This window comes from Phocoena sinus, chromosome 1, assembly GCF_008692025.1.
Source record: "Phocoena sinus isolate mPhoSin1 chromosome 1, mPhoSin1.pri, whole genome shotgun sequence".
Taxonomy (NCBI): domain Eukaryota; kingdom Metazoa; phylum Chordata; class Mammalia; order Artiodactyla; family Phocoenidae; genus Phocoena; species Phocoena sinus.
In genome coordinates this window covers 19,081,343-19,106,693 of record NC_045763.1, presented here as the reverse complement: position 1 = coordinate 19,106,693, position 25,351 = coordinate 19,081,343, and the positions used below count along the sequence as shown (strand labels likewise).

The 25,351-nt window shown below is 40.7% G+C and overlaps 1 protein-coding gene across 1 annotated transcript in view; it reads left to right on the top strand.

The window, feature by feature from the left end:
• The first annotated feature begins 1,574 nt into the window (after positions 1–1,574).
• The window catches only part of STPG1 (sperm tail PG-rich repeat containing 1), a 51,029-nt gene continuing 27,252 nt past the window's right edge, over positions 1,575–25,351 (top strand). The window contains exons 1-4 of the mRNA XM_032644660.1: positions 1,575–1,645; positions 3,981–4,099; positions 11,728–11,868; positions 19,505–19,623. Coding sequence (XP_032500551.1) covers positions 11,796–11,868; positions 19,505–19,623 — 192 coding nt within the window. The 5' untranslated portion in view covers positions 1,575–1,645; positions 3,981–4,099; positions 11,728–11,795. The remainder of the gene's footprint in view (positions 1,646–3,980; positions 4,100–11,727; positions 11,869–19,504; positions 19,624–25,351) is intronic.

Below are 25,351 nucleotides of genomic sequence, written 5' to 3'. Positions count from 1 at the left end.
GTGCTGCAGTGTTTTGCTTTCAAGGCCGCGATTTGATTTGCCAGACAGCCTGCCAGTCAAAAGCTGGCAGGCATTTGGCGCAGGCGAGTGGCTGCGAGGAGGGGGTGGGAGGGACAGACCTCCGGCATTGGCTTCGCCGAGAAGCTTGCTTGAAGCGTAGGGGGAGAGCCTTGAGGAGGCGGCGCCCCGCAGGAGCTTTGCGCTCGCCTGGAGAGGTTCCCCTCTAGCGGCCACAGGAAAGGCGCTCCCTCCTCGGGCTGTGTCGGGAAAGCTCCGGTGACTTGCTCACTCCACTTGCCCTACAGGTGGGCAGCCTGCCAGGTGTCCTGCCTCCTTATCCTCAGAGCCCCCTCCCGGGCTTTGCTCCTGCTGTTGCCCCACCCCACGCTCTCACCAGGTATTCAAATCCTACACATTTTTCAAGGCCCGGTTCCTCCCAAAGCCGCGGGGCATAAAAGTCTCTCCTTGACTATCCTCCCGGAACACCTGTTGGCAGCACAGTATATCAACCCTCCCGGTACGTCCCCAGCTCAGCAATACTTAAGGTCCACCAGTAAGCCCAGCACTTGAATGCTTCCGTAATGTACAAGTGTAATAATTATAATTGCCTCGAGGATATATTGTACAATACAGGGAATATAGCCAATATTTTATAATAACTATAAATGGAGTATAAACCTTAAAAAATTGTGAATCACTATACTGTACACCTGTAACATATAATATTGTACAGCAACTATATTTCAATTTAAAAATTAAAATTTTAAAAAATGAGTTGTACTTAAAAAATAATTAATACGTGCATGGAGCGTCTGCTTTTTCACTCACGTGCATTTCATTTCAGATCCTCTCAACAACCCCCTGAGCGAGACATTGGGCTCATGCCCATTTTACAGGTGAAGACATGACATTTGGACAGAGACCTCGATGATGAGAAAGAGGCAGTTGTGGTTCAGACCCTGACACCAAGCGAACTCAGAGGGAACACCCGAGAGCAGGACGAGGTTGACATATTGTAGGAACTGCCCAAAGGACAGCGTGGCTGGTGCGAGATTTTTCTGGCGCGTGGGAAAGGGGAGCGGGACGGGCAAGGGACAGCTTATATGAAGATGTTTGGATTTCATCCTAAGTTTAAAGGCGAGCCCTTGGAGTGTTCTAAGAGAGCGAATGACAAGATCACTGTGAGTGCTCTTAAGTGTGTAAAGAGGGGCTCCTGGAGCACTACATGGCTGCCCTCGTATGTTGCCCGTTTCAGTCTTTTTTCTTTGCCTCTTATAAACAGGGCTTCGATGAATGTTAGTTCTTTTAGGTTTATACCTTGAAGTAGGATTTCTGGGTGATCAAAAGTCTAAGGCTTTGGGTCTATCACAAGATTTTGGGGGGTTGCCTAGATAAGCCCTGTTAAGGTTCCCCACCCATCCTGACGTAGTTAACCCGAACCCTAAAATTCTGGCCGCTTCCCAGCGGTTTTTGAAATGCCTCTGATCATTGGCCAACAACTTTTCACGCTTAAGAAACGGAGGACACCATTGGTTCGAGTTCATCCGGAAGCGGGCAGAGGTGGAAGTTAGAATGTTTAGGCCTGTGGTTGCCATAGCGACAGGGAGGTTGACAGGCCAGATTCAGCCCTGGGGGACCCGACAAGGTAGGAAGATGTCCCTTTCGGGGGACGGATGCCAGGGTCGTGGGGAGGAGGACCCGGCGCACCGCATGGGACGCCCACTGAGACTGCCGCCTACCCGGTGCGTGCGGAATTCCGCTGCCGAGCTAGGTGGTGCCCTGAGGGCCGGAAGAAGCCACTGTTGGAGGTTCACCTCCCTGGAGGTGTGCCCTCAGAGTCCCCAGCTGAAAAGTGGTGATAATAACCAGGGCATCCCTTCCTCATAGAGCTCCGGTGAGGGGCGTGAGCATCTGACTCCCCTGCCTCAGCCCCGGCGAGTGGACAAACGTTTGGGGGCGTCTGGCAGCAGGTGGACCACAAAGAGCTAAATTCTAATCCCAGGTCCACTCCATCTCCTTCCCTGCTCGGGGCTTCGGTTTACCCATCTGTGAAACGAAAGGCTGTGATTGGAATCTAGAGGTCACTAGCCGGCAGCGGAAGTTTATTCCAGCTCTCCGACACACCTTCTCGGCTTCAGAAAAATATCAAATAGATTATTTACCCAAGATTGCTTTGAAAAATGTAAAATACTTCCAAGATGCACCATAGCATTGTAAGTGAATCAATAAAAATCTCATACAGTCAAAACTACTCATGCAAGTCCCATAAAATTCCACATAAAGGTAACAGTATACATGAGGTAGTATATATTGATATACTTGTACAGTAAAATACATGCATAAATATATGAAATATGTGATAATACTATAAGATAAATAATAAGGGTTTTTTAAAACATAGAGATGGTAGAATGAAAACATGCCTACAGTTGTAGTTTTGTGAGTTAAATCTTTCTAGAATGTAGCTCCTAATGGAAAGAGTTGTATTTAATATTATGAGTACATCTACATACATTATGGATAAAATGTGTCTACTCCTAGTATTCATCCATTCATTCACTCCACAAATATTTATTGAGCAACTGCTATGTGCCAGGAAACAGACTGGGGATTCAGTGATGAACATCTTATTGATGAAGATCATAAAATAATATTTTACATATTACATATAAAATATGATGTTGGGTAGTGAAAAGTGCTTTGAGAAAAATAAGACAGGGTCAGGGACTAGAGAGAGATAGGTGGTGCTTCCGAAGAGAGAGTGGTCAAGGAAGTCATCCCAAAGGCAATTTGAGGAGAGGCCCAGATGAATCTGGTGACAGGGCCAGAGGATGGTACCCAGTATAAGGGAGGAATCCCCATGTTACAAGGGTATTGCAGAAGCTGAAGAGGTCGCTTGTGGAGAAGAGGATTAGTCTTTAGGTTGTGGGTTATGACAGCTGCCTTCAAATACCTGAAGAATAGTCATATAGAACAGTGGCTTTCAAACTTTTTGACTGTGACCCATGGTAAGAAATGCATTTTATATTGTGATCCAGCACACATACACATGCACATAAAAGCTTCACAAAAGACTACAAGCTATGACCTGCATTTCAAAACTCACCAATGTGGAAGAGGCGTGAGACTTATTCTGAGCTGATTCACGCAGGAACTTTCTAGCAGTTAGAACTACCCAACAGTGAACTGCCTCAGGAATTTTCAAACTGAGTTCTGGGGACCCCCAGCATCCTGTGAAAATTCAAGACAGCCTAAATATTTGCATAGGACTCTATTTGCATAGTACATTGTATAGGACTCTGTGCAATGTCCTAATTTTTAAAAAAACAACCATACATACTCAAGGATAGTAAATGTCAACATTTAGCATGTTAACATTTAGTGTGTGCTACCTTAGAGGTTATTATAGTGGTTCAGAGCAAGCAGAAGTCAGACTTCCTGGGTTCAAAGCCTGATTCCACCTCTTACTTCTGGTGTGACCTTGAGTAAGCCACTTAACCCCTCCCTCTGAATTTCAATTTTCTCATCTGTAAAATGGGGCTAATACCTCACTGGATTATTGTAAGGGTTGCGTGAAGTATTCTATACAAGGCATTTAGGAGTGTAAGGGCTCAAGAAATGACAGCTATTATTTTAAGCTGTTAATACATTATCCCCGTGCATGTATTAAAATCTAATGTTAATAAAAGCCTACTGTAGGCTAGGCAGCATTAACTACTACTTGTGGATCATCGTATTTGATCCTCACAAGCAACTTGAGAGGAAGGTACTGTTACCAATCTCCCTTTATGGAAGAGGAAATGGATTTAAAAGGTCAAGTGACTCATCCAAATAAGAACTATTAAGTGGCAGAACCCAGGACTATTAACCTTGAACAGAGGACTGGATACTCTTGATCACTGCACTGGCCCTCACCTGGGAACTGCTTAAACATATGCTGTTGATTAGGAAGTTAGTATATCTTCATTGCTCTTTCTTAGACTCCAGGCCCATAACATCCTGTCATGAACAGTTATGCAAGCAAGTGCACCAGTGAGGCACATCTGCACAGTACTCCATTCACACCTGGGCTGCACCTTCTCTCATCCTGGCTTCACAGGTATGCAGTAACAAGGCTGGAAAACATTATTAATAGTGTTGTCTTTGGGTGGTAGGAATATGGATTGTTTTTTTCAATCTTTTAAATTTATCTTTCCAAAAATTTGATGATATGTACATATAACCATTGTAATAGGAAGCTTAAACCTCTTCTAATTACTCATAACTCTAGCACACTAATGCATTTAAAAAATAACAACTTTATTGCAGCTAGGGAAGTAGATGGTTATTACTAAGACAACAACGCTGCACTGAGACGTGATAAGTGAATAGTGGCTGCTTTTATAGATCCTAAAAGACATTCTTATACTAGAGTAGTGATTGTGTTGTGATCAATATTGACTTGTTTCTGTTGTTTTTGATTTCTTAATTTCTTTGAGTGTGTTGCCAATAATTATATTAAATATTAAGTTTTTAGTATAGATTGTCCACCATAAATGATTGAGAATTGCTGCTGTGAGGGTGATAGAATAAAGTGAAGAGTAAATACTGAAGGAGCAAAGGATTGGTAGAGCATAACATCATTTATTCAATCCTTCATTCCTTAGTATTTATAAATGATGTACGTTCCTTAGGAAAAAAGGTGAGCAAAATAAAACTCAAGTCTGTTCATGAAAGATTAACTTCTATGAAAATTAAATCATGATCCTGCTGTTAACAACTAAAAAAACAGAGAAATATAGGAATCATGGTTTTTAGACATTGAACAACAGGGAGCCCAGTACTGTAATCCCTGAGAGGAGAAAAACAAGGTGAGCCCCACAATTGCTCCAGCTTAGTGCTGGGGGCAGTTTCTAGGCCACAGTTCAGGGTGAGGGAAACCTCAGTTTCTGAGCTGGGGAGATAGAAATCAGAGTTCAGGGAGACCAAAGCAGCTGGAATTTACAGGGTAGAACACCATAAAGGACGGACCTGCACATAAAAAGTTCAGAAATAGGAAGAGAGTTCTCCTCAAGTCTTTGGCTGAGGAATGACGGGCACATGCATGAGAAGAAACTAAGACTGGGAAAGAACCACCAGAAAGCAGTAGGCTGAACAATTTCTGGGCCTTATACAGAATTGGGACTACTTCATGTTCCCATAAACCAGAATAGAGAGACACTGTATCAGATGAGGATTGATTGGGCAGAGTCTATAGAAATATCATGTCTTAGTAGTGGAGATAAATTATTCCTAGAATAAAAGCTGCTCTGGATTCACTATAACAAAGCTTAAAAAGCTGGAAAGGAGCATATGTGTCTGTAAGTTACTGGAAATTGTGCCAGAAAAAAAAATGCAACACTCTACAGAAATACTTCAAAATCCAGTACCCAACAGTGTAAAACTCACAATGTCCAGCGTCCAGTACAAAATTACTGGACATGAAAAATACAGGAAAATATGACATATATCCAAGAGAAAGAGCAGTCAATATTAGCAGTCCCAGAAATGACAGAGATCATAAAATTAGTAGAAAAGGGGCTTCCCTGGTGGCACAGTGGTTGAGAATCTGCCTGCCAATGCAGGGGACATGGGTTCGAGCCCTGGTCCGGGAAGATCCTACATGCCGTGGAGCAACTAAGCCCATGCACCACAACTACTGAGACTGTGCTCTAGAGCCCTTGAGCCACCACTACTGAAGCCTGCACGCCTAGAGCCCATGCTTTGTAACAAGAGAAGCCACCGCAATGAGAAGTTCACACACTGCAATGAAGAGTAGCCCCCGCTCACCGCAACTAGAGAAAGCCCGTGTGCAGCAACAAAGACCCAATGCAGCCAAAAATAAATAAATTAAATAAATAAAATTTTAAAAATTCGTAGAAAAAGACATTAAAGCAGGTATTATAAACATGCTCAAATATGTAAAGGAAAACATGAACATAATGAAGATAAAAATGGAAAATATTTTTTAAAAGGACCCAAATGTAACTTCTAGAGATGAGAAATGCAATATTTGAAATAAAAATATAATAGATGGGATTAACAGCAGATTAGAAACTACAGAAGATCATTGAACTTAAAGGCAATATACACTCTCCAAATGAAAGTGGGGGGGAGGGGCAAGAACAGAATCTCAGTGATTGTGGGACAATATTAAGTAATCTATATACGTATACTTGTAGCTCCAGGAAAGAAGCCAGGGTGGGGAAAGGCTCAAAATTTTTTGAAAAAATAATGGCTGAATATTTTCCAAATTTGATGAAAACTATAAATCTGCAGATTCAGGAATTTCAATGAATCCAAAATAGTAAAAACATAAAGAAAATAATAAAATGATGCAAAGTCATCATCAAATTTCTGAATAAAAGTGATAAACAGAAAAACTTAAAAATAGTGGGTAAAAAAGATGTATTAGGACATAAGATAAGAATTACAGTGGATCACTTATCATAAACTACGCAAGTTAGGAGACAATGGAGTAATATATTTTAAAGTTGGGGAGAGGAGGGAAACTGTCAACACAGAATTCTATTACCAATAAAAATGACTAAGAAAATGAAAGGAAAAAAGATTATTTTAGGCAAACAAAAACCTAGAGAATGCATTATCAGAAGACTTTCACTTCAAGAAATGTTAAAATAGGTTCTGCAGACAGAAGGAATATGATACCAGACAGAAGCTTAGATAAACCCAAAGAATTAAAGAACACTGACAATGGTAAATATAAAATACATTTTTTCTTATTTTAATCTCCTTAAAAAATGATTGACTGTTTAAATGAAAAATAACACGAGGGACTTCCCTGGTGGCAGCCAATGCAGGGGACATGAGTTCGATCCCTGGTCTGGGAAGATCCCACATGCCGCAGAGCAACTAAGCCCATGTGCCACAACTACTGAGACTGCACGCCACAACTATTGAGCCCACACACCGCAACTACTGAAGCCCGTGCACTCTAGGGCCCACATGTTGCAACTACTGAGCCCGTGAGCTGCATTATTGAAGCCTGCATGCCTAGAGCCCGAGTTCTGCAACAAGAGAAGCCACCGCAATGAGAAGCCCGTGCACCACAACAAAGCGTAGTCCCCGTTCGCCGCAACTAGAGAAAGCCCGCGCATAGCAACAAAGACCCAATGCAGCCAAAAACCGAATAAAATTAAAACAAGTCTTAAAAAAAAATAATAACATGAGATTCATAATATATGTAGAACTAAAATGTATCTCAACAAAAGTATGGAATGTGGGAAATGGAAGTATACTATTGTAAAGTTCTTACGTTATATGTGAAGTGGTGTTTTTTTTTACTGTGATAAATTAAAGATGTAAACGCTAAACCTTAAAGCAACTGCTAAAAATAAAATAGGTATAGCTAATATATCAGCAATGAAGGTAAAATTGAATCATAAGAAATACTCATTTAATCCAAAAGAATGAAGGAAAAAAGGAACAAAGATCAAATAGGAGAATGATAGATTTAAATCCAACCATATACATTTTTACATTAAATGTAAAAGTTTTACACACTCCAATTAAAAAGAGATAACCAGGGCTTCCCTGGTGGCTCAGTGGTGGAGAATCTGCCTGCTAATGCAGGGGACATGGGTTCGAGCCCTGGTCTGGGAGGATCCCACATGCTACGGAGCAACTAGGCCCATGAGCCACAACTACTGAGCCTGTGCATCTGGAGCCTGTGCTACGTAACAAGGGAGGCTGCAATAGTGAGAGGCCCACGCACCACGATGAAGAGTGGCCCCCACTTGCCACAACTAGAGAAAGCCCACGCACAGAAATGAAGACCCAACAAAGCAAAAATAAATTAATTAATTAATAAACTCCTACCCCCAACATCTTCTTAAAAAAAAAAGAGATAACCAGAACAGATTTTAAAAAACCAAGATCCAACTCAACTATATGTTACCTTTAACAAACCAACTTTAAATATAAAGACACGGATAGGTTAAAAGTAAAACGATGCAAAAAGATACAGTTTGCTAACAGTAGTCAAAAGAAAACTGGAGTGACTATATTAATATCAGAAAAAATAGACTTCAGAACAAGGAATATTACCAGGGATAAAGAGTGGCATTTCACAGTGATAAAGGGTTCAATTCCCCAAGAAGAGGTAAAAATTATAGATGAGCATGCACCAAGCAGTGCTTTAAAATACATGGAACAAAAACTGACAAAACTTAAAAAAGAAATAAACAAATTCACAATAATTTAGTGTGGGAGATTTCAACACTTTTCTCTCCATATTGAAAGAATGAATAAAGAGAAAATCAATAAGGATATAAAAGACTTGAACAACATTATCAACCAATTTGACCTAATTGACATTTTTTAAAAACCTCCATCCAATAACAACAGAAAAACTCAAAATCCCTCCAGCTACTTGGAAATTAAACAGCAGTCTTCCAAATAAACCATATGTCAAAAGATATTATATGAAAAATAGAAGCTAGTTTAGGAAGAAAATGAAGGCACAACATTTCAACATACATGAGATGCTGTTAAAACAGGGATTAAAGGAAAATTCACAGTATTAAATGCTTATATTAAGAAAGAAGAAAGGTCTAAATTCCTAGATTTAAGCTTCCACCTTAAAAAGCTAGAAAAAGAAGAGCAAATGAAGCCTAAAGTAAATAGAAAGAAGGAAATAATAATGGTAATAGTAGAAGTAAATGAAATAGAAAACAGAAATGGGAAAAAAATCAATGAAACCTCTTGCTGTTTTCTTTTGAAAAGATACATAAACTTCTAGCCAGTCTTAACAAAAAGATATAAGATGCAAATTACCAATATCAGAAATGAAAGAGGGATATTACTACAGAACTTACAGACATAAAGGATAATAAGGGACTATTATGAACAACTTAATGCCCATAAATTACACGACAGAGATGAAATGGAAAATCTTCCTTGAAAGACACAAATTACCAAAGCTCACTCAAGAAGACATAGATAATCTGAAGACCCTATATCTAACAAGCAAATGGAGTTTGTCATTAAAAAACCTTCCCACTGGGCTTCCCTGGTAGCGCAGTGGTTGAGAGTCCACCTGTCGATTCAGGGGACACGGGTTCGTGCCCTGGTCCGGGAGGATCCCACATGCCGCGGAGCGGCTGGGCCCGTGAGCTATGGCCGCTGAGCCTGCACGTCCGGAGCTTGTGCTCCGCAACAGGAGAGGCCACAACAGTGAGAGGCCCACGTACCGCAAAAAAACAAACAAACAAACAAAACATTCCCACTGAAAAAACTCCTGGCCCAAATGGCTTTACTCATAAATTCTATCAAAAAGTTAAGGAAGAAATAATACCAATTCTACACAAATTCTTCCAGAAAATAAAAGAGAAACTCATTTTATGAAGCCCGCATTACTCTGATACCAAAACCAAAGACATTACAAAAAAGAGAAAACTGCAGGCTAATATCTTTCATGAATGCAGATGCAAAAAAATCCTTGACAAAATTTTAGTAAATTGAATTCAGCAATATACAAAATTGATAGTATATCATGATCAAGTAGAATTTATTCCAGAAATACTAGGTTGTTTTAACATTTGAAAATCAATCAATATAATCCCATTAGAATACTCAAAAAGAATAATAATGTGATCATTTCCATAGATGCAGAAAAAGTATTTGATAAAATTCAACACCTGTTCCTGTTAAAAACTCTGAAGAAACTAGAATTGGAAGTGATAAAATGCTTTTATAAGAAAACCTACAGGGCTTGGCTTCCCTGGTGGCGCAGTGGTTGAGAGTCCGCCTGCCGATGCAGGGGACACGGGTTCGTGCCCCAGTCCGGGAAGATCCCACATGCCGTGGAGCGGCTGGGCCCATGAGCCATGGCCGCTGAGCCTGCGCGTCCGGAGCCTGTGCTCTGCAACAGGAGAGGCCACAACAGTGAGAGGCCCGCGGACTGCAAAAAAAATTAAAAAAGAAATTAAAAAAGAAAGAAAAAAGAAAACCTACAATTAGCATCGTCATACTTAATGTTGAAAATAATTGGAGAAATATACCACATTAATGGATCATAACACTCGACAAAGTTAAGATATTAATTCTCTCTAAATTGTTTTATAGGTTCAGTGCAATCCCAATTCAAATCCAAAGAGGTTTTTCGGTAGAAATTGACCTGCTAGTTGTATAAATTGCATGGTAATTTGAAAGAGCTTATAAGGGCCAGTACCAATGGTTCCCAGAGGGGGAGTGTGTTGGGGGGGTGGGGGGGGTGAAATGTGTGAAGGGCATGACCTGTATGGTGATGGATGGTAACTAGACCTGTGGTGGTGATCATTTTGTAGCCTACACAGGTGTCAAATTACAATTCTGTACTCCTGAAACTTATATAATAATAACTTTAAAAAGAACTAGTATACTCAAAATAATTTTGAAAGTGAAGAACAAAGTTGCAACTACCTTGATTTCAAAACTTATAAAGCCAAGATAGTGCACTGTTGGTATAAGGGTATACATATAGGTCAAAAGAACAGAATTCTTGGACTTTTGATGACTATGCCAAAATAACTCAATAGAGAAAAGGATATTCTTTTCAACAAATGGTGCTAGAACAATTGAATATTTAAATGCAATAAAATAAACCTGACCTATATCTCATGCCAAATATAAAATTTAATTCAGAATGAATCTTAGACCTAAGCATAATAGCTAAAAGCATAAAATTTATAGGAGAAAATATTTGTGACCTTGAGTTAGGCAAAGATTTCTTAGACAAGACAAAAAATAATCACAAACCATAAAAAAAAAAAAATCGATAAATTCGACCTGATCAAGATGAAGACTTCTGCTTTTGAAAAGACACTGTTAAGAAAATGAAAAGGCAAGCCTCAGACTGGGAGCAGATATTTCTAAAACACATATATGATAAAGGGCTTGTATCCAGAATATATTAAGAACTTCTTTAACTCAATAGTGAGATAACCCAATTGTTTAAAAAATAGTCAAGATTTGAACAGACACTTCACCAAAGGAGGTAAACAAATGGCAAATAAGCACATGAAAATATACAAATTAAAATGACAATGAGATACCACTATACAATCACGGGAATGCCTAAAATTAGTAAGACTTACCAAATGTGTTGGTGAGAATGTGTAGCAACTGGAACAAATTATTGATACACGCTACCACATGGGAGAATCTCAAAAGCATTGTGTTAAGTGAAAAAAAATAGACACAAAACAGTATATATACTGTATGATTACACATATATGACATTCTAGAAAAGGCAACTATTGTGACAGAAAGAAAAGCAGTGGTTTCCAGATGCCAGGGTTAGGAGGGTATTGACTGCAAAGAGACATAGGGAGCTTTGGGGAGGCGGGGGATGGATATATTTATATCTTAATTGTTGTGGTATTTTACACAATTGTAAACACTTGCCAAAACTTAAAAATGTACACTTTGAACCGATGAATTATATTGTATGTAAATTATCTCAGTAGAAATAAATTTATAAAATTCAAGCCTACAGGAGCTCTGTAAGCAACATCAACAGAGACCACTTACAGAGTTCCTACTACAAGCAGTGCAATGTGTTTGGGATTTGGGGTTGTGGAACTTGGTAAATCTCAGCCTCTACCCACAAGATTTCTCAGTTTATCTTGCAGATACAACAGAACCCAATCAACATACTTACCAAGATTGTGAAGTGATCCCTACAAATGCTGTATTTTGCTGTTTCAGGTGCTTAGAAGAACACGCAGTCAAGTTTTTCATCAAACACGTGGAATATATCACAGAACTTTGCTAAGATGGACAACTCCATGCAAAAAGACCAACACTCTGGCAAAAAATATTCCAGAAAGACTGACAAAGTACAGAAAGGTCTAGTGAATTTTATAACAGAGGTCTTTAGGGACGAGAGCTCCTGACATATGTTCATTTTAGTACATAAGAGCAAATTTTAGGGGGATATAGTAAATCCTGGGTTATACCCACAAGGCCACTCTTAAGTATATCAGATAGATTGCTTTGGTCATTCTCCCACTGCCTCTAGGGTGATGATTGGGAAGAAACTATGAGAAGAAAGGATGGTGGTGGGGGGGAGAAGGAGGAAGAGATCTTACTTTATTTCCTAAAACTTAACCCAAGCCCCCATTCTGCCAGGTTGTTGGAAAGTTAAACTCCAGCCATTACTGGCACAAATGCTATTCCTCCTTATTTCAAGTTTTGGACCTTTCTTAGTAGAAAAAGGTGATGTGACGATGGGAGTCTGGGTGAGGGAGGGGAGAGGTACTCAGATCATGGGTCATCCATCCAGACAGGTGAGAGCTCCACTGTCTCAGCCCATGTATTCCTTTGGTTTTGTTAGTATGCACTAATCCGGGACTACCTCTGGGCTTGGGGAATCATTGCTGAGGCTGGAAACTTCGTTCCAAGATCCTCACTCACTCCACTGCTTTTTCTTTTAGGGGTATTACCACCTCCCTGGTGAGCCTCTAGAGTCCCTGCTGCTCTCAAACCCACAGCTGGACCTCTCTTTCTTCCTCCCACCTTTTGATTTAGTGCTCTCTCTTTTTCTTTAATACTTTTAAATTGAAGCTTAATATATATTCAGAAAACAAATCATAATTGTACAGCTTAATGAATATTCACGAAGAAACCACCACCTATGGAATCACTTCTCAGACCCCGCGGTAAACACCAGCATCCCAGCAGCCCTTGTCTTGTCCCTTCCTGGGCATTATCCCCCTTCTCTGCAAATGTAAACACTACGGCTATCCTGACTTCTAATACCATTAATTACTTTAGTCTGTTTTGAACTTTATATAAATTGGAATCATACAATATGAACTCTTTTCTCTCAGGCTTATTTATCTCATGTTTGAGAGATTTAACTTCATGTTTCATGTATCAGTGATTAGTTCATTTTCATTGCCGTAAAATGGCATAGCATTCTTTGTTCTAATGTACCACAATTAGTTTATCCATTATACTATTGCAGGACATCTGGATTGTTTCCTGTCTTGAGGCACTATGACTAAAAGCTTTTATGACTATTCTTGTTCATGTCTTTTGGGACATGTATGTATACATTCCTTGGGTCTATACCTAGGAGAATTGCTGGGTCACAGAGTGTGTTTATGATCAGCTCAGTTGATACCACTAGTTCTCCAAAGTGAGCGTGCCAATTTTACTTACTTACAAGCAATGTATGATCATCCCAGTTGCTCTACATCCTCACCAGCACTTTTAGCTCATCAGGGTTTTAATTTGCATCGTCCTTTGATCAAAAAGATTGAGCACTTTTTCATGTGTTGGCTGACTTTTAGGATATTCTCTTTGGAGAAGTGGCTGTTCCCGTTTTTTACCCATTTTTTCTATTGGGTTTTTCTTTTCTTGGGAGTTCTTGAAAACATTCTAGAAATGTATCCGTTCGTTGGCTATAGGTAAAGTAAATATCTTCCCTCCGTCTGTGACTTTCCTTTGCATTCTCTTAATGGTGTGCTAATGAAGAGAAGCTCTTGATTTTACTATAGGCCATTTTATCAATATTTTCCCTTATAGTTAGTGTGTAATGTCTGTCCTATTTAAGAAATCTTTGCCTATCCCAAAATAATTTCTTCTAATAACTGTATTATTTTACCTTTCACGTCTAGACCTACGATTCACTTGGAATTGTTTGTGTGTATGGTATGAAGACGTCCAAATCTATTGTTTTCAGTATGTATATCCAATTGCCCAGCACCATTTATTGAAAGAGCGTTCTTTTTCTGCTACTCCGCAGTGCTATCATTGTTGTAAATCATGTCTATGTATATGCAGGTCTGCTTCCGGATTCTTTATGCTGTTCAAATACCACCTTTAATTACTGTAACTCTATAACAAGTTTTTTTCTTGTCTAGTATAAGTCCTTCAGCTATGTACTATGTTTATCTTGGCTACTCTTGGCCACACTGAATTTCCGTATAAATTTTAGAATCATCACATTAATGTCCTAAAAAAAATCTTTACTGTCATTTTGATTTGGATTGCATTGATTCTAGACATCAAGTTGGGGATAATTTACATCTTTACAATATCGAGTTCTCCAATCCATGTGTATCCTTTCTTTTATTTTCTTAAATTTTTCTCAATAATGTTTTATAGTTTTCTATGTAGAGGCCTTGCATATCTTCTATATATCTATTCCAGGCATTTGATTTTTATGCTGTTGTAAATGGTACTATTTTTTTTTTTTTTTTTTTTGCTGTACGCGGGCCTCTCACTGTTGTGGCCTCTCCCGTTGCGGAGCATAGGCTCCGGACGCGCAGGCCCGGCGGCCATGGCTCACGGGCCCAGCCGCTCTGCGGCATGTGGGATCTTCCCGGACCGGGGCACGAACCCGTTTCCCCTGCATCAGCAGGCGGACTCTCAACCACTGCGCCACCAGGGAAGCCCCTAAATGGTACTATTTTTATTTCATTTTCTAATTGTTTGCTGCTGGCATAGAAATAAAATTAATTGATTTTTGTATATTAACATTGCTAAATTCAGTTATTACCTCTAATAGGTTATCTATAGATGCTTCTGAAATTTCTCCATATACAATCTTGTCTATGAATAATGACAGCTTTATTTCCTTCCTTTCTGATCTATGTATTTTTATTTATTTTTCTTGGCCTTTGTACAGGTTAGAGTTCTTCAGTACAATGTTGAACAGAAGTATGAAAGCCGTCAACCTGGTTTTGTTCTCTATCTCAAGAGAAAGCTTTCAGTAACATGCTTGGTGTAGGCTTTTGTGATAGATACCTTTTATCAGATTAAGGAAATTTGCTTCTATTTCTAGTTTGCTAGGGTTTTCTTTTAATCATAAAAGAACACTGAATTTTACAAAGTGCTTTCTCCATCTACTAAACAGACACTTTACCAAAAAAAAAAAAGATAAACAGGTAGTAAATAGCATATGAAGAGATGCTCAACATCATTAGTCACTAGAGATATGCAAATTAAAGTCACAATGAGATACCACTACACATCTAATGGGATGGCTGGAATTAAAAAGACTGCCCATGGGACTTCCCTGGTGGCGCAGTGGTTAAGAATCTGCCTGCCAATGCAGGGGACATGGGTTCGAGCCCTGGTCCGGGAAGATCCCACATGCCGTGGAGCAACTAAGCCCGTGCGCCACAACTACTGAGCCTGTGCTCTAGAGCCCGCAAGCCACAACTATTGAGCCTATGAGCCACTACTACTGAAGCCCGTGCACCGAGAGCCCGTGCTCCGCAAAAAGAGAAACCACTGCAATGAGAAGCCCGCGCGCTGCCACGAAGAGTAGCCCCTGCTCGCCACAACTAGAGAAAGCCCGCGTGCAGCAACAAAGACCCAACACGGCCAAAAATAAATAAATTATTTTTTTTAAAAAAGACTGCCCATTGTTGTTGAGGATGGGAAGTAACAGTAAGTCTCACACACTAATAGTGGAGATACACAAAGATACCACAACTTTGGAGAAGGGTTTGGAAGTTTCTCGAAAAAGTTAAAGTATGATCCAGCCATTCCTCTCCTAGGTATCTACCCAAGAGAAATGAAAACTTATGTCCATTTTAAGACTTGGGATTGAATGTTGTTAATAGCTTTACTTGTAATACTTCCAATCTAGAAACAATTCAAATTTTCATCAACAATGGATAAAAAATTGTCACATTTCTATACAATGGAATGCCACTCAGCAATAAAAAACAATGAAGTATTGATACTTGAACAACATGGATGAATCTCAAAATAACTGTGCTCAGTGAAAGAAACCAGACAAAAAAGAGTACATATTGTATGACTCCGTTCTGCCTCTATTGACATGACCATATAGTTTTTCTTTTTTAGTTTGTCAATATGGTGAATTACATTGATTGTCAAATGTTAACCTATCTTTGGATCACCGGGATAAACCTCATTTCATCTTGATGTGTTATCTTTTTTATATATTGTTGAGTTTAATTTGCTAACATTTTTATAAGAATTTCTGCGTGTATATTTATGAGGGTTAATGATCTATAGTGATTCCCTCTCACCTTCTGTAATGACTCTGTCTGGCTTTGGTAACACGGTAGTAACTGGCCTCATAGAATGATTTGGGAAATGTCTTTTTCTCTTCAGTTTTCTAGGATAGATTGTATAGAATTGATAGGTGGAGTGTTCTATAAATGTCAGTTAGGTCAAGTTAGGTAATAGTATTGTTCAAGTCGTGTATGTCTATTGATCTTCCATCTACTTGGTTAAATTATTGAGGGAGGGATTTTGAAATCTCTGACAATTTTTGTGGAATCTTCTATTTCTTCGTGCAGTTCTATCCGTTTTTATTACCTGTATTTTGAATTTCTTGTTATTGAGTATATCAGTGCTTAGAATTGTTATATTCTCTTGAGGAATTGGCCGCTTTATCATTATGAAATTACCTTCTTTATTGCAGGTAATATTTTTTGCTCTGCAATCTGCTCTGTCTGATATTAATACCTGGCTTTCTTTTGATAGCATAGTGTATCTTTTCCCCATACTTTTACTTTTAACCTGTTCCTGGGTTTATATTGAGTATATTTCTTGTAGACATCATGTAGTTAGGTCTTTCTTTTCTATCCAATCCAACCATCTCTGTCTTGTAATTGGGATGTTTAGACTATTTAAATTAAATGTGATTATTGGTGTGTGAGTTTAAGCCTACCATCTATCTATTTGCTTTCTATTTGTCCCATCTGTTCTTTATTTACATTTTCTGGATTCTTTTGTATTGAATATTTTTGTGTTTCTATTTTGTCTACTTTGTTGGCGTTTTAGGAATAACTCTTTGCAGTGTTTTCTTCGTGGTTGCTTTAGAGCAAGGGTTGGCAAACTTTGGCCCTTGGGCCTAATCTGACCTGTTGCCTGTTTCTATAAATAAAATTTTATTGGAACATAGTTACCTCTATTTGTTTATGTGTTGTCTGTGGCTCCTTCACTCTATAATGGCAGAGCTGAATGGTTGCAACGAGACAATATAGCCTGCAAAACCTTAAATATTTACTATCTGGCCCTTTATAGAACAAGTTTGCTGATCTGTACTACAGAGTTTATAATATACATCTTTAATTTTATCACATTCTACCATCAAGTGATATTATTATACTTCACATATAGTAGAAGAACCATACAACTGTATATTTTTATTTTTTCTTTCCTTGCCTTTGCACTGTTGCTGTCAAACATCTTACTTCTACATACGTTATAAATGCCACAATAGAGTTATTATTTTTGCTTTAAATAGTCAGTTATTTAAAAAATGATTTAACTTTTATGTTTATATCTAAATGCATCAATTTATACTCAGGGTTCTACATTTTACATTTACCTACATATTTACTAGTTCCAGAGCTCTTCATTCCTTTAGGTAGATCCAGATTTCCAACTGGTATCATTTTTCTCTTGCCTGAAGGACTCCCTCCATTTCTTGTAGTTCCAGGTTACTGGTGATTAATTCTTTTAGTTTTTGTATATCTTCAAAAGTCTTTATCTTGCTTTCATCTTTGAGAGATATTTTTACAGGGTACAGGATTCTAGGCCGATAGTTTTTCCCTTCTGGTACCTTAACAGACGTTGTTTCTGATGGTCATCTGCTGTTATATTTGTTGCTTTGTGTGTCTTTTTTTCTCTGCCTGATTTTATGACTTCCTATCACTTTAAAAAGGCAGTTTGATGAGGACTTCCCTTGGCAGTCCAGTGGTTAGGACTCTGTGCTTCCACTGTAGGGGGCACGGGTTCTATCTCTGGTCAGGGAACTGGGATCCCCACATGCTACAGTGGTGAGGCCAAAAACTTTTAAAAAATAAATTAAAAGTAAAAAAACAGAAAGCAATTTGATTATTATGTGCCTTGGTGGAGTTAAATTCCTGTTTTCATGTGCTTGAGTTTCACTGCCTTTCTTTGATCTGCAGGTTTATGTTTTTTTAAATCAAATCTGGAAAATTCCAGCCACTTTTTTCTTGAAAGATTTTTTTCTATTTCCTCTCTCCCACCTCTCTTCTTTGGAACGTATATTAGGTTCCTTGAAGTTTTCACAAAGCTCACTGATACTCTGTATTTTTTAGTCCTTTTTCTCTCTGTGTTTTGAATGGTTTGTATTTCAATGTCTTCAAGTTCACTAGTCTTTTTTCTGCAGTGTCTAGTGTATTTTAATCTCAGACTTTTTAGTTTTCATCTGTAGAAGTTTGATTTGGATCTTCTTTATATCTTCCATGCACCTACTTAATAAGTTCAATCTTTTTTCCAGCTTCTTGAACATATCAAATGCAATTATTATTGTAATGTAATGTTCTTGTATTCTATCATCTATATCATTTCTGAGTTGGATTTGATCGATTGTTTATTTTCTCCTCATTGTGAATTGTATTTTTTCCCTTCTTTGTATGCCCATTAATTTTTTATCAAATGCCAGTTATTTTTACCTGTTGGGTGCTGTATATTTTAGTAGTCCTATGAATTCTTGTGCTTCGTTCTGGGATGCAGTTAAGTTACTTGGGAAGTTTGATCTTTTCAAGTCTTGCTTTTAAGCTTTGTTAGCTGGAACCAGAGAAGCATTTAGCCTGGGGGTAATTTTACCCTATTTCTGAGGCGAAACCCTTCTGCATATTCTCCTTGTGTCCCATGAATTATGAGGTTTTCCACTCTGACTTGTGGGAACAGGAGCTATTCCTGTTCCCAGTGTTCAGATATTGTTTACCCTAACTTTTTCAGGTGAATCTTTCCCCAGCCTTGGGGAGTTTTCTCACATGCCTGGGCTGATTGATACTCAGGAAACTACTTGAGGGGAACCTAGTGCACATCTCCGGAACTCTTTCTCTGTATAGCTCTCTTTGCTCTGGTTCTCTGCACCATTCACTGGAAGGAATGTAAAAGGGGGAGTTTGTATATCATTTATACATCACAACCCAGACATATAAAGTTTTAACTTGATTTTCTATAAATGATCCTTCTGCTTTTTCACCCCAAGTCTGCTCAGAAACCTAAACTTACACTTGTGTTGCACTGTGTCCTGAAGAATGAGAGCGAGCCCCACTCTGCTCTGGGATTCCCTGACCTCTCTGTATCTTTACGGTGCTTTGCTGATCTGTGATTCTGGGCTGAGGATGAGTGAGGACTCTTGCTCTGTCCCCCTGCCTGGCTCTCTTCCAAGGCTGCTCCAAATGGTTTTGTGTCCCCTTCCTCCTTGGCAAGAACGCCTTTCCTGTCGGATCCTTCCTCTTCCCTTGATAATATGCTTCAGCTGTGTGACCAAGTCTCACTAGTTTAAGAGCTGGAGGTGCTTGGGAAGGTGGGGTGGACGGCGGGGCGGGAACCAATAAATTACCAAGAGGGTCTTTAAAAAAAAACAACCCAGTTTCATGTTTATCTCTTGTCAAAAGGCAAGTTTCTCTTTTTATTCCATTTAAAATAAAATGTTAACAGCTCTCTGTTTTGTGCATTCGTCAGTTCTGTGTTTTGTGCTATTTTTTATTCTATTTTTGTCGTTTAGGTTTTACTGCTGTGTATCCAACACAATCCTCCATTCCTTTAAAATATCAGCCTTCCAGAATTCCAGAATCAGAAAAAAAAGGATTTAATAGTCAAGCCAAGAGGTTTTACCATAAAAAGGTAATGGCGCGCCTCTCGGCGTTTTCGTTAAAATCAAATGTAGTAGTTGTTTGTATCAGTTTAGCCTGTGGTATGTTTTGTGTCGAAAAGTAACACATTAAATGAGTTTTTAAAACCGTGGGGAAAAAAGAAAAAAGGTAATGGCGTTGTCTTAGAGATGCTTTACTTTTAGTCTGGATTTTAGCCTTAGGGGACAGGCACGCGAGTCTGGCTGGTGCGTCTCTCTCTGTGACCAGTAGAGGGCAGTGTCATCCAAGGAGCTGCAGCACCCTCTCCAGCTGTGCGCTCTGACTGGGCTGTAGGAATGAGCTGGAAAGATATTAAATCCAGTGGAAAACATGTCTGGACTTATGGGGCCACACTGAAACCAAACATTTTTTCACAAGAAATGTATTTTAAAAATTACTATAAAAATCAAAAATGCAAAAATCCCAGACGTATGAAGTAAAAGATAAAAATGCTTTCCTCCCCCCTCCCCCCAGCCTCACTCAAAACATGACAGGAAGAACAAGACTTTCTTCAAATAACATAAAAGGAAAAATAAACGAGTCTAATAAACGTAAAATTACCTTTGTGATGACACCCCCGTCTTTTTTAAGCTTCCTTTGACAATGTGTTAGAACTGTTCCTGCATTTCCCCCTTCCTTACCCTCTTCCCCAAATATCTGTGTCTCTTTTTCTCTTTGATCTGGAACGTTCTGCTTGGGTCCTGGTGGGTCCTCACCTAACTTCTGTAATTTCACCGGCTGACAGCCCAGGTCTGATGTTCTCCCCTCTCACCAGCAGGGGACGGAAGCAACTCGCAGACGCAAGAGTCTTTTAACATCTTCATTCCTTTATTCGTTTAACTAGGACCTTTAGAATAACATTCTTTTGGAGGAGTCATCATGTCAGTTACCTTTTGCTGCATTCTAAAAATGTTTTTCATCCTACCCCCTCGCCAAGATGGCGAGAGGGGATGGGGAGATCTGGGTCCTGAACCCAGGTGAGTCCTCGGCAAGCCCCTGTGCCCCTTGGCCTGTTTCTTCCTTTGTAAACAAGAGCGCTGAGCTAGAGAATGTTTAAGTTCCCTCCACTTCTGATATTTTAGGATTCCGAGAAAGCAAATAGTAAAGAATATAGTGTGTGTGTACACACACACATATATTTTTAATTACTTGCATGTTTTCTCCAACGGTGATAAATAAGCTATCCGCTCAGGTGTTTCCTCTCTATGTTTTAACTGTCCATCTGTCTCTCTGTCTGTTTTTTGTCTGGTTTTCCATTTGTCAATTTACCGACAGTATACTGTCCATCTCTCAGATATCTGCAGCCGACCTCCAATAAAAATAATGACAGCCACCATTTACCAATCCCTACTATGCGTGAAACCAGTTTTAGACCATATTTCTAATCCTCTGAACAATGCTAAGAGGAAGGGTTTATACCTTAATTTAACAGAAGAGGAAACCTGGGCTTAGGGAAGTTAAATGACTGACCCACCCGAGGTCTCACAATGCAGGGTTTGACACATAAGAGGCCCCACATGAATATCTGCTGAATCAACGTTGAAAGAATTAGACCTCAAACCCAGGCCCACCTCACTCCTAAGCCTCATGCTCTGTCCACACATGGCACCACACCTCCCTCTGTGGCCCGCAAAGCCATCAAGTCCATCTATGAAAGTCAGCGCGTGCGTTTCTGAAAATGCCTCCGCCAAACAGACCAAACTCAAGATAGGGGAAGATGTCGTGTGTGTAGACCCCATTCTACATGATCATGTTCTGAAGACTCAAATCCAGAAACTGAATGGTCTGGCTTTTAAAGTTTGCATTTTAAACGACTATTACTTTTCAGAAATTTTTCTGCTGAAGGAACCAAGGTGATAGCCAGCCAAAGCTATAGGCAGCATCCGATATAGAGAGAAATAGCTCAGAAATTTGATTAGTACTTTTCAAACGTGGTTGCGTTGGTTTGACGATGTGAAAACGTTCATCTAAGCATTTGAAAGCATTTTGTAAATAAGTATGGAATTTTTTAGAAAGGGCATGGGATCCATAAACCCTGGCCCCTGGGTTATTATTTTTGCTTTAAATAGTCAATTATTTAAAAAATGATTTAAATTTTATGTTTATATCTAAATGCATCAATTTAGATGCATTTTTAGATATAAAATTTTATGTTTATATCTAAATGCATCAATTTATACTCAAGGTTCTACATTTTACATTTACCTACGTATTTACTAGTTCCAGAGCTCTTCATTCCTTTATGTAGATCCAGATTTCCAACCGGTATCATTTTTCTCTTGCCTGAAGGACTCCCTCCATTTCTTCTGCTCTGTTACTAGCTGACCGGGTTTAGACTAATCACTTGACTTTTCCGGGCTTCAGTTTCCTCATCTGAAATGTACAATTTGGATTATTATACTTTTTTAGGTTCTTCAAGCTATAAAAACAGGAAGAACATGTCTTATTGCCTGCTTATTATTCTTATTCTTCCTGAGAGAAATGGGCATTGAGAAGTTAAGAATTCTGTTTAACATCACCCAATAATTTAGTGAGGCAATACAGATTAAAAGCAGATTTTAAAACTCTGGTGTCTCACCACCCTTCTTATGACATTAATCGTACACACCCTGTGCCTCATCTCATGACTTGGTTGTGTCCTCACATTCGTTCTGTGACCCATCTAGCACACCTTTAACACAGAGAATCAGTGCCCTCTGAAATGTGCACTTACCTTATCAGTCTGACTTCGGAGAGAAACTTCAGGGCCTCGTTGCCCGGCTCCCATTCCCCATGAGAATCTGACTGCTGCGTACGAGGAAACCTTCACTGGGCTCGGTGTCCGGGCTGCAATTTTGGCTGCTAGAAATGAAGTCTGCTTCCCTGAACACGTTACAGTTATGTACAGATGTGCTGCTGACACTGGGTGCATGAAGAGACATGCCTAATCTGGGACAGAGCACAGCCCAGCCACCCGAGGGACAGTTTCCTCCTCCACCTCCCGATTCTGTCCCCATGCCACCCTGGATTGTGGTCACTATTTCCCAAGCTGTGTAACACTAAGGACACTCCCTTAAAGTCTTTGCATCTCTGTTTCCTCATCGTAAAAGTAAGGATGTTATAATAGGTAGGCCCTTGCCAGGGATGACTATTCCATGATCCTAAACCTGATTAAACCCTTCCAGGCACACACGAAGGGATACTGGTAGGATACAGACACCCTTTCCTCTAGATGCACAATTTTTAAATACATGTTAATTTCAGACATAGCCTGACAGCAAATCCACCCTCCCCAGCGGTAAGCAGGACAGTGTTTAATTTGTGGTGAAATTGTACAAAGTTAATACGGTTCACTTACTGCCTTGATAAGGCACCAGACCAGGGATATTTTTTAATGAATTTTTTAATGTCAGAGCTTTTTCAGTGAAAGGAAGTTCAGTCTGCAGAGACCGCCACCTTCAGGGGGATAATTTCCCCACATGTGCACTCAGCTGTGTGTTTGAACCACAGTGGGGTCTGCCCGACCTTCCTGCTCTAGGAGCCTGACCACTTCCATATCAGTCACCAGCACCCCTTCCTCAGGGGTCTGCAGGACACGCTGGTGGAAATCGCAAACACCTGGCTGGCACAGTGTGCCAGGCTCCCCTTGAAGATGTTGCCTTTAAGAACTCATTTAATCCCCATAATCGATTACCCTGGGAGCTAAGTCCCGTTATCCCCACTTTTCAGATAATGACTCTGGGACAAAAAGAGGGTTGAGTAAGTGGCACAGCCAGGGTCAGGCAGAATGAGGACGACCCTGGCAGCAGCTCCAGGCTCCCACACTGTTTCCTCGCGTCTCCCGGGTGGAAGCCAGCACCCCTTCCCCTGAATGCGCGAGCACCTTCTGCTTGGCAGGGTGGCAATGGGCACGCGCATCTTGTCTCCACCCAGCCGGAACTCCTCGGGCAGCAGTCATTGTCCTTTCCAGACCCCCAAAGCCCCTCAAAAGTGGGTCGAATGAATGATCCCAACTCAAGTCTACGAGCCACGGGAACTTGTCCCACCCATCTTGCGTTGCTTTGCTGCGTCTCCTCCATCCCATTCCTAGAACATCTAAGCTGCCAACCGCCTGTATCCTGGTGCCCCAGCCCGGGCCCTGGCCCACAGCGGACTTCAGTGTGTGCTTGTTGAATTGAGTCTTGGCGCACATTCCACTCAGGGGATTTCAAAGGGCTGCTGATGAGCTGACACCAGCGTTAACAAAGAGGAGGGGTCGGCAAAAGAGGACCGCGGGTGCTCAGAGACGCTACTGACGTAAACTGATGCTTTGAAAATGCAGGTTTGGCTTCTCTTGTCTGACTGTGTTTCCAACCCAGCCAGGCCAGCGATGGGCAAAGACCTGGTCCCCATTTTCATCTGCCCAGGTGGCCAGTGTCCCTGGGCTTCCCCCACACCTGCTCTTCACCTGGGCCACTAAGAAACAATCTCCTCAAGAGAACTCATCCCACTTTTCCTGGTTGCTCCCTGAGGGCGCCCAGGGATCTTTCATTTCTGAGATCCCCATTGTGAACAAAAAAGTGTCATTTTCTTGCTTGAAGTACGCTCCCTGCCTCTCCCTTCTCCTCTGCTGTCAGAGGCCTGGAAACTTTGATGCCAGGCGTTAGTGTATGGAGTTGGGGCTGGGAGAGGGGAGAAAGCAGAAAGGAGGAAGGGCGTCTTACAAGGGGCACTTCTCAGGGTTGTAGACAGTTTGAACCAGAAGGGCTTCAGTGACCCCGAAATCCCTGGGCTCAGCAGAGGGGCCCCATCTGTGACAGCATCCCATGCTGAGGCCCGTCGGTGGAGCGGGTAAAGGGGACTTGCTGCTCGAAGCCACTGCCGATCGGGCCCCCTTCCCCTGAGTTCCTCATGGAGGCCCGGAGTGGGGTTGAAAACTACAGATCTCCACACCCGCACTTGCCTCTTTGCAGGTTCACAGATGAGAGGGCTGAGGCCCAGTGAGGAGACGTGCCCTGGGGGCAGACACTGGCCCATGCTATCACCACTTTGGCCACATCAGCCTGAGAAAAGGGTGGATGGATGCATTGTCCCGAGACCCTAAGACCAGAAGTATTTGTAAAAGGAAATTTTTCCCGCAGGAACTCCAAATTCCTGGGCACTTGTGCCAGTGGGTTAACCATAGGACAGGGCTCTGTTTCTACCTCAGGCGTGTCTTCCTCCTATAATATACCGCTAGCCCTTCCACAGACTCTTAGTTTTCATTCATCTCGTACACTCCTGAGAACCCCAGCTGGCCACCACCATAAGAGACCAAAGCAGAGCGGAACATCCCTGAAGAGTCAAAAGGCAGCCAATGATCCAGCAGAGACCGCATTTTCCAACCTGGAAATGGGCTGACAAACCTGAAAGTCTTAATTGGACAGAATCTATGAAACCGGGACTAGAAAATCCAGGCTGTGTGCAGATGTGACCGGGTCCAGGTTGTGGACACTAGGCCCTGCCATACCCTAAGGAGCTGTCTGGAGTGAGGGGGTAAATGCCCTGCTCCCTCCTTCCCCTCCTCCTCATGACCTCTGTAAACCTATCCCAAGGTCAAGTGAATGTCAATCTGTGTCCCGCCCTTGGTACATGCTGCCCATTTGGGACTTTAATCCTTCAAAAGAGCTCTCAAAGTGCATTTCCACCAAATGTTGCCCAGCAACATCAATCATCTCTTGCTCCATCCCACTCTGAGGGTCTTTAACCGCCGAGGGAAGGTC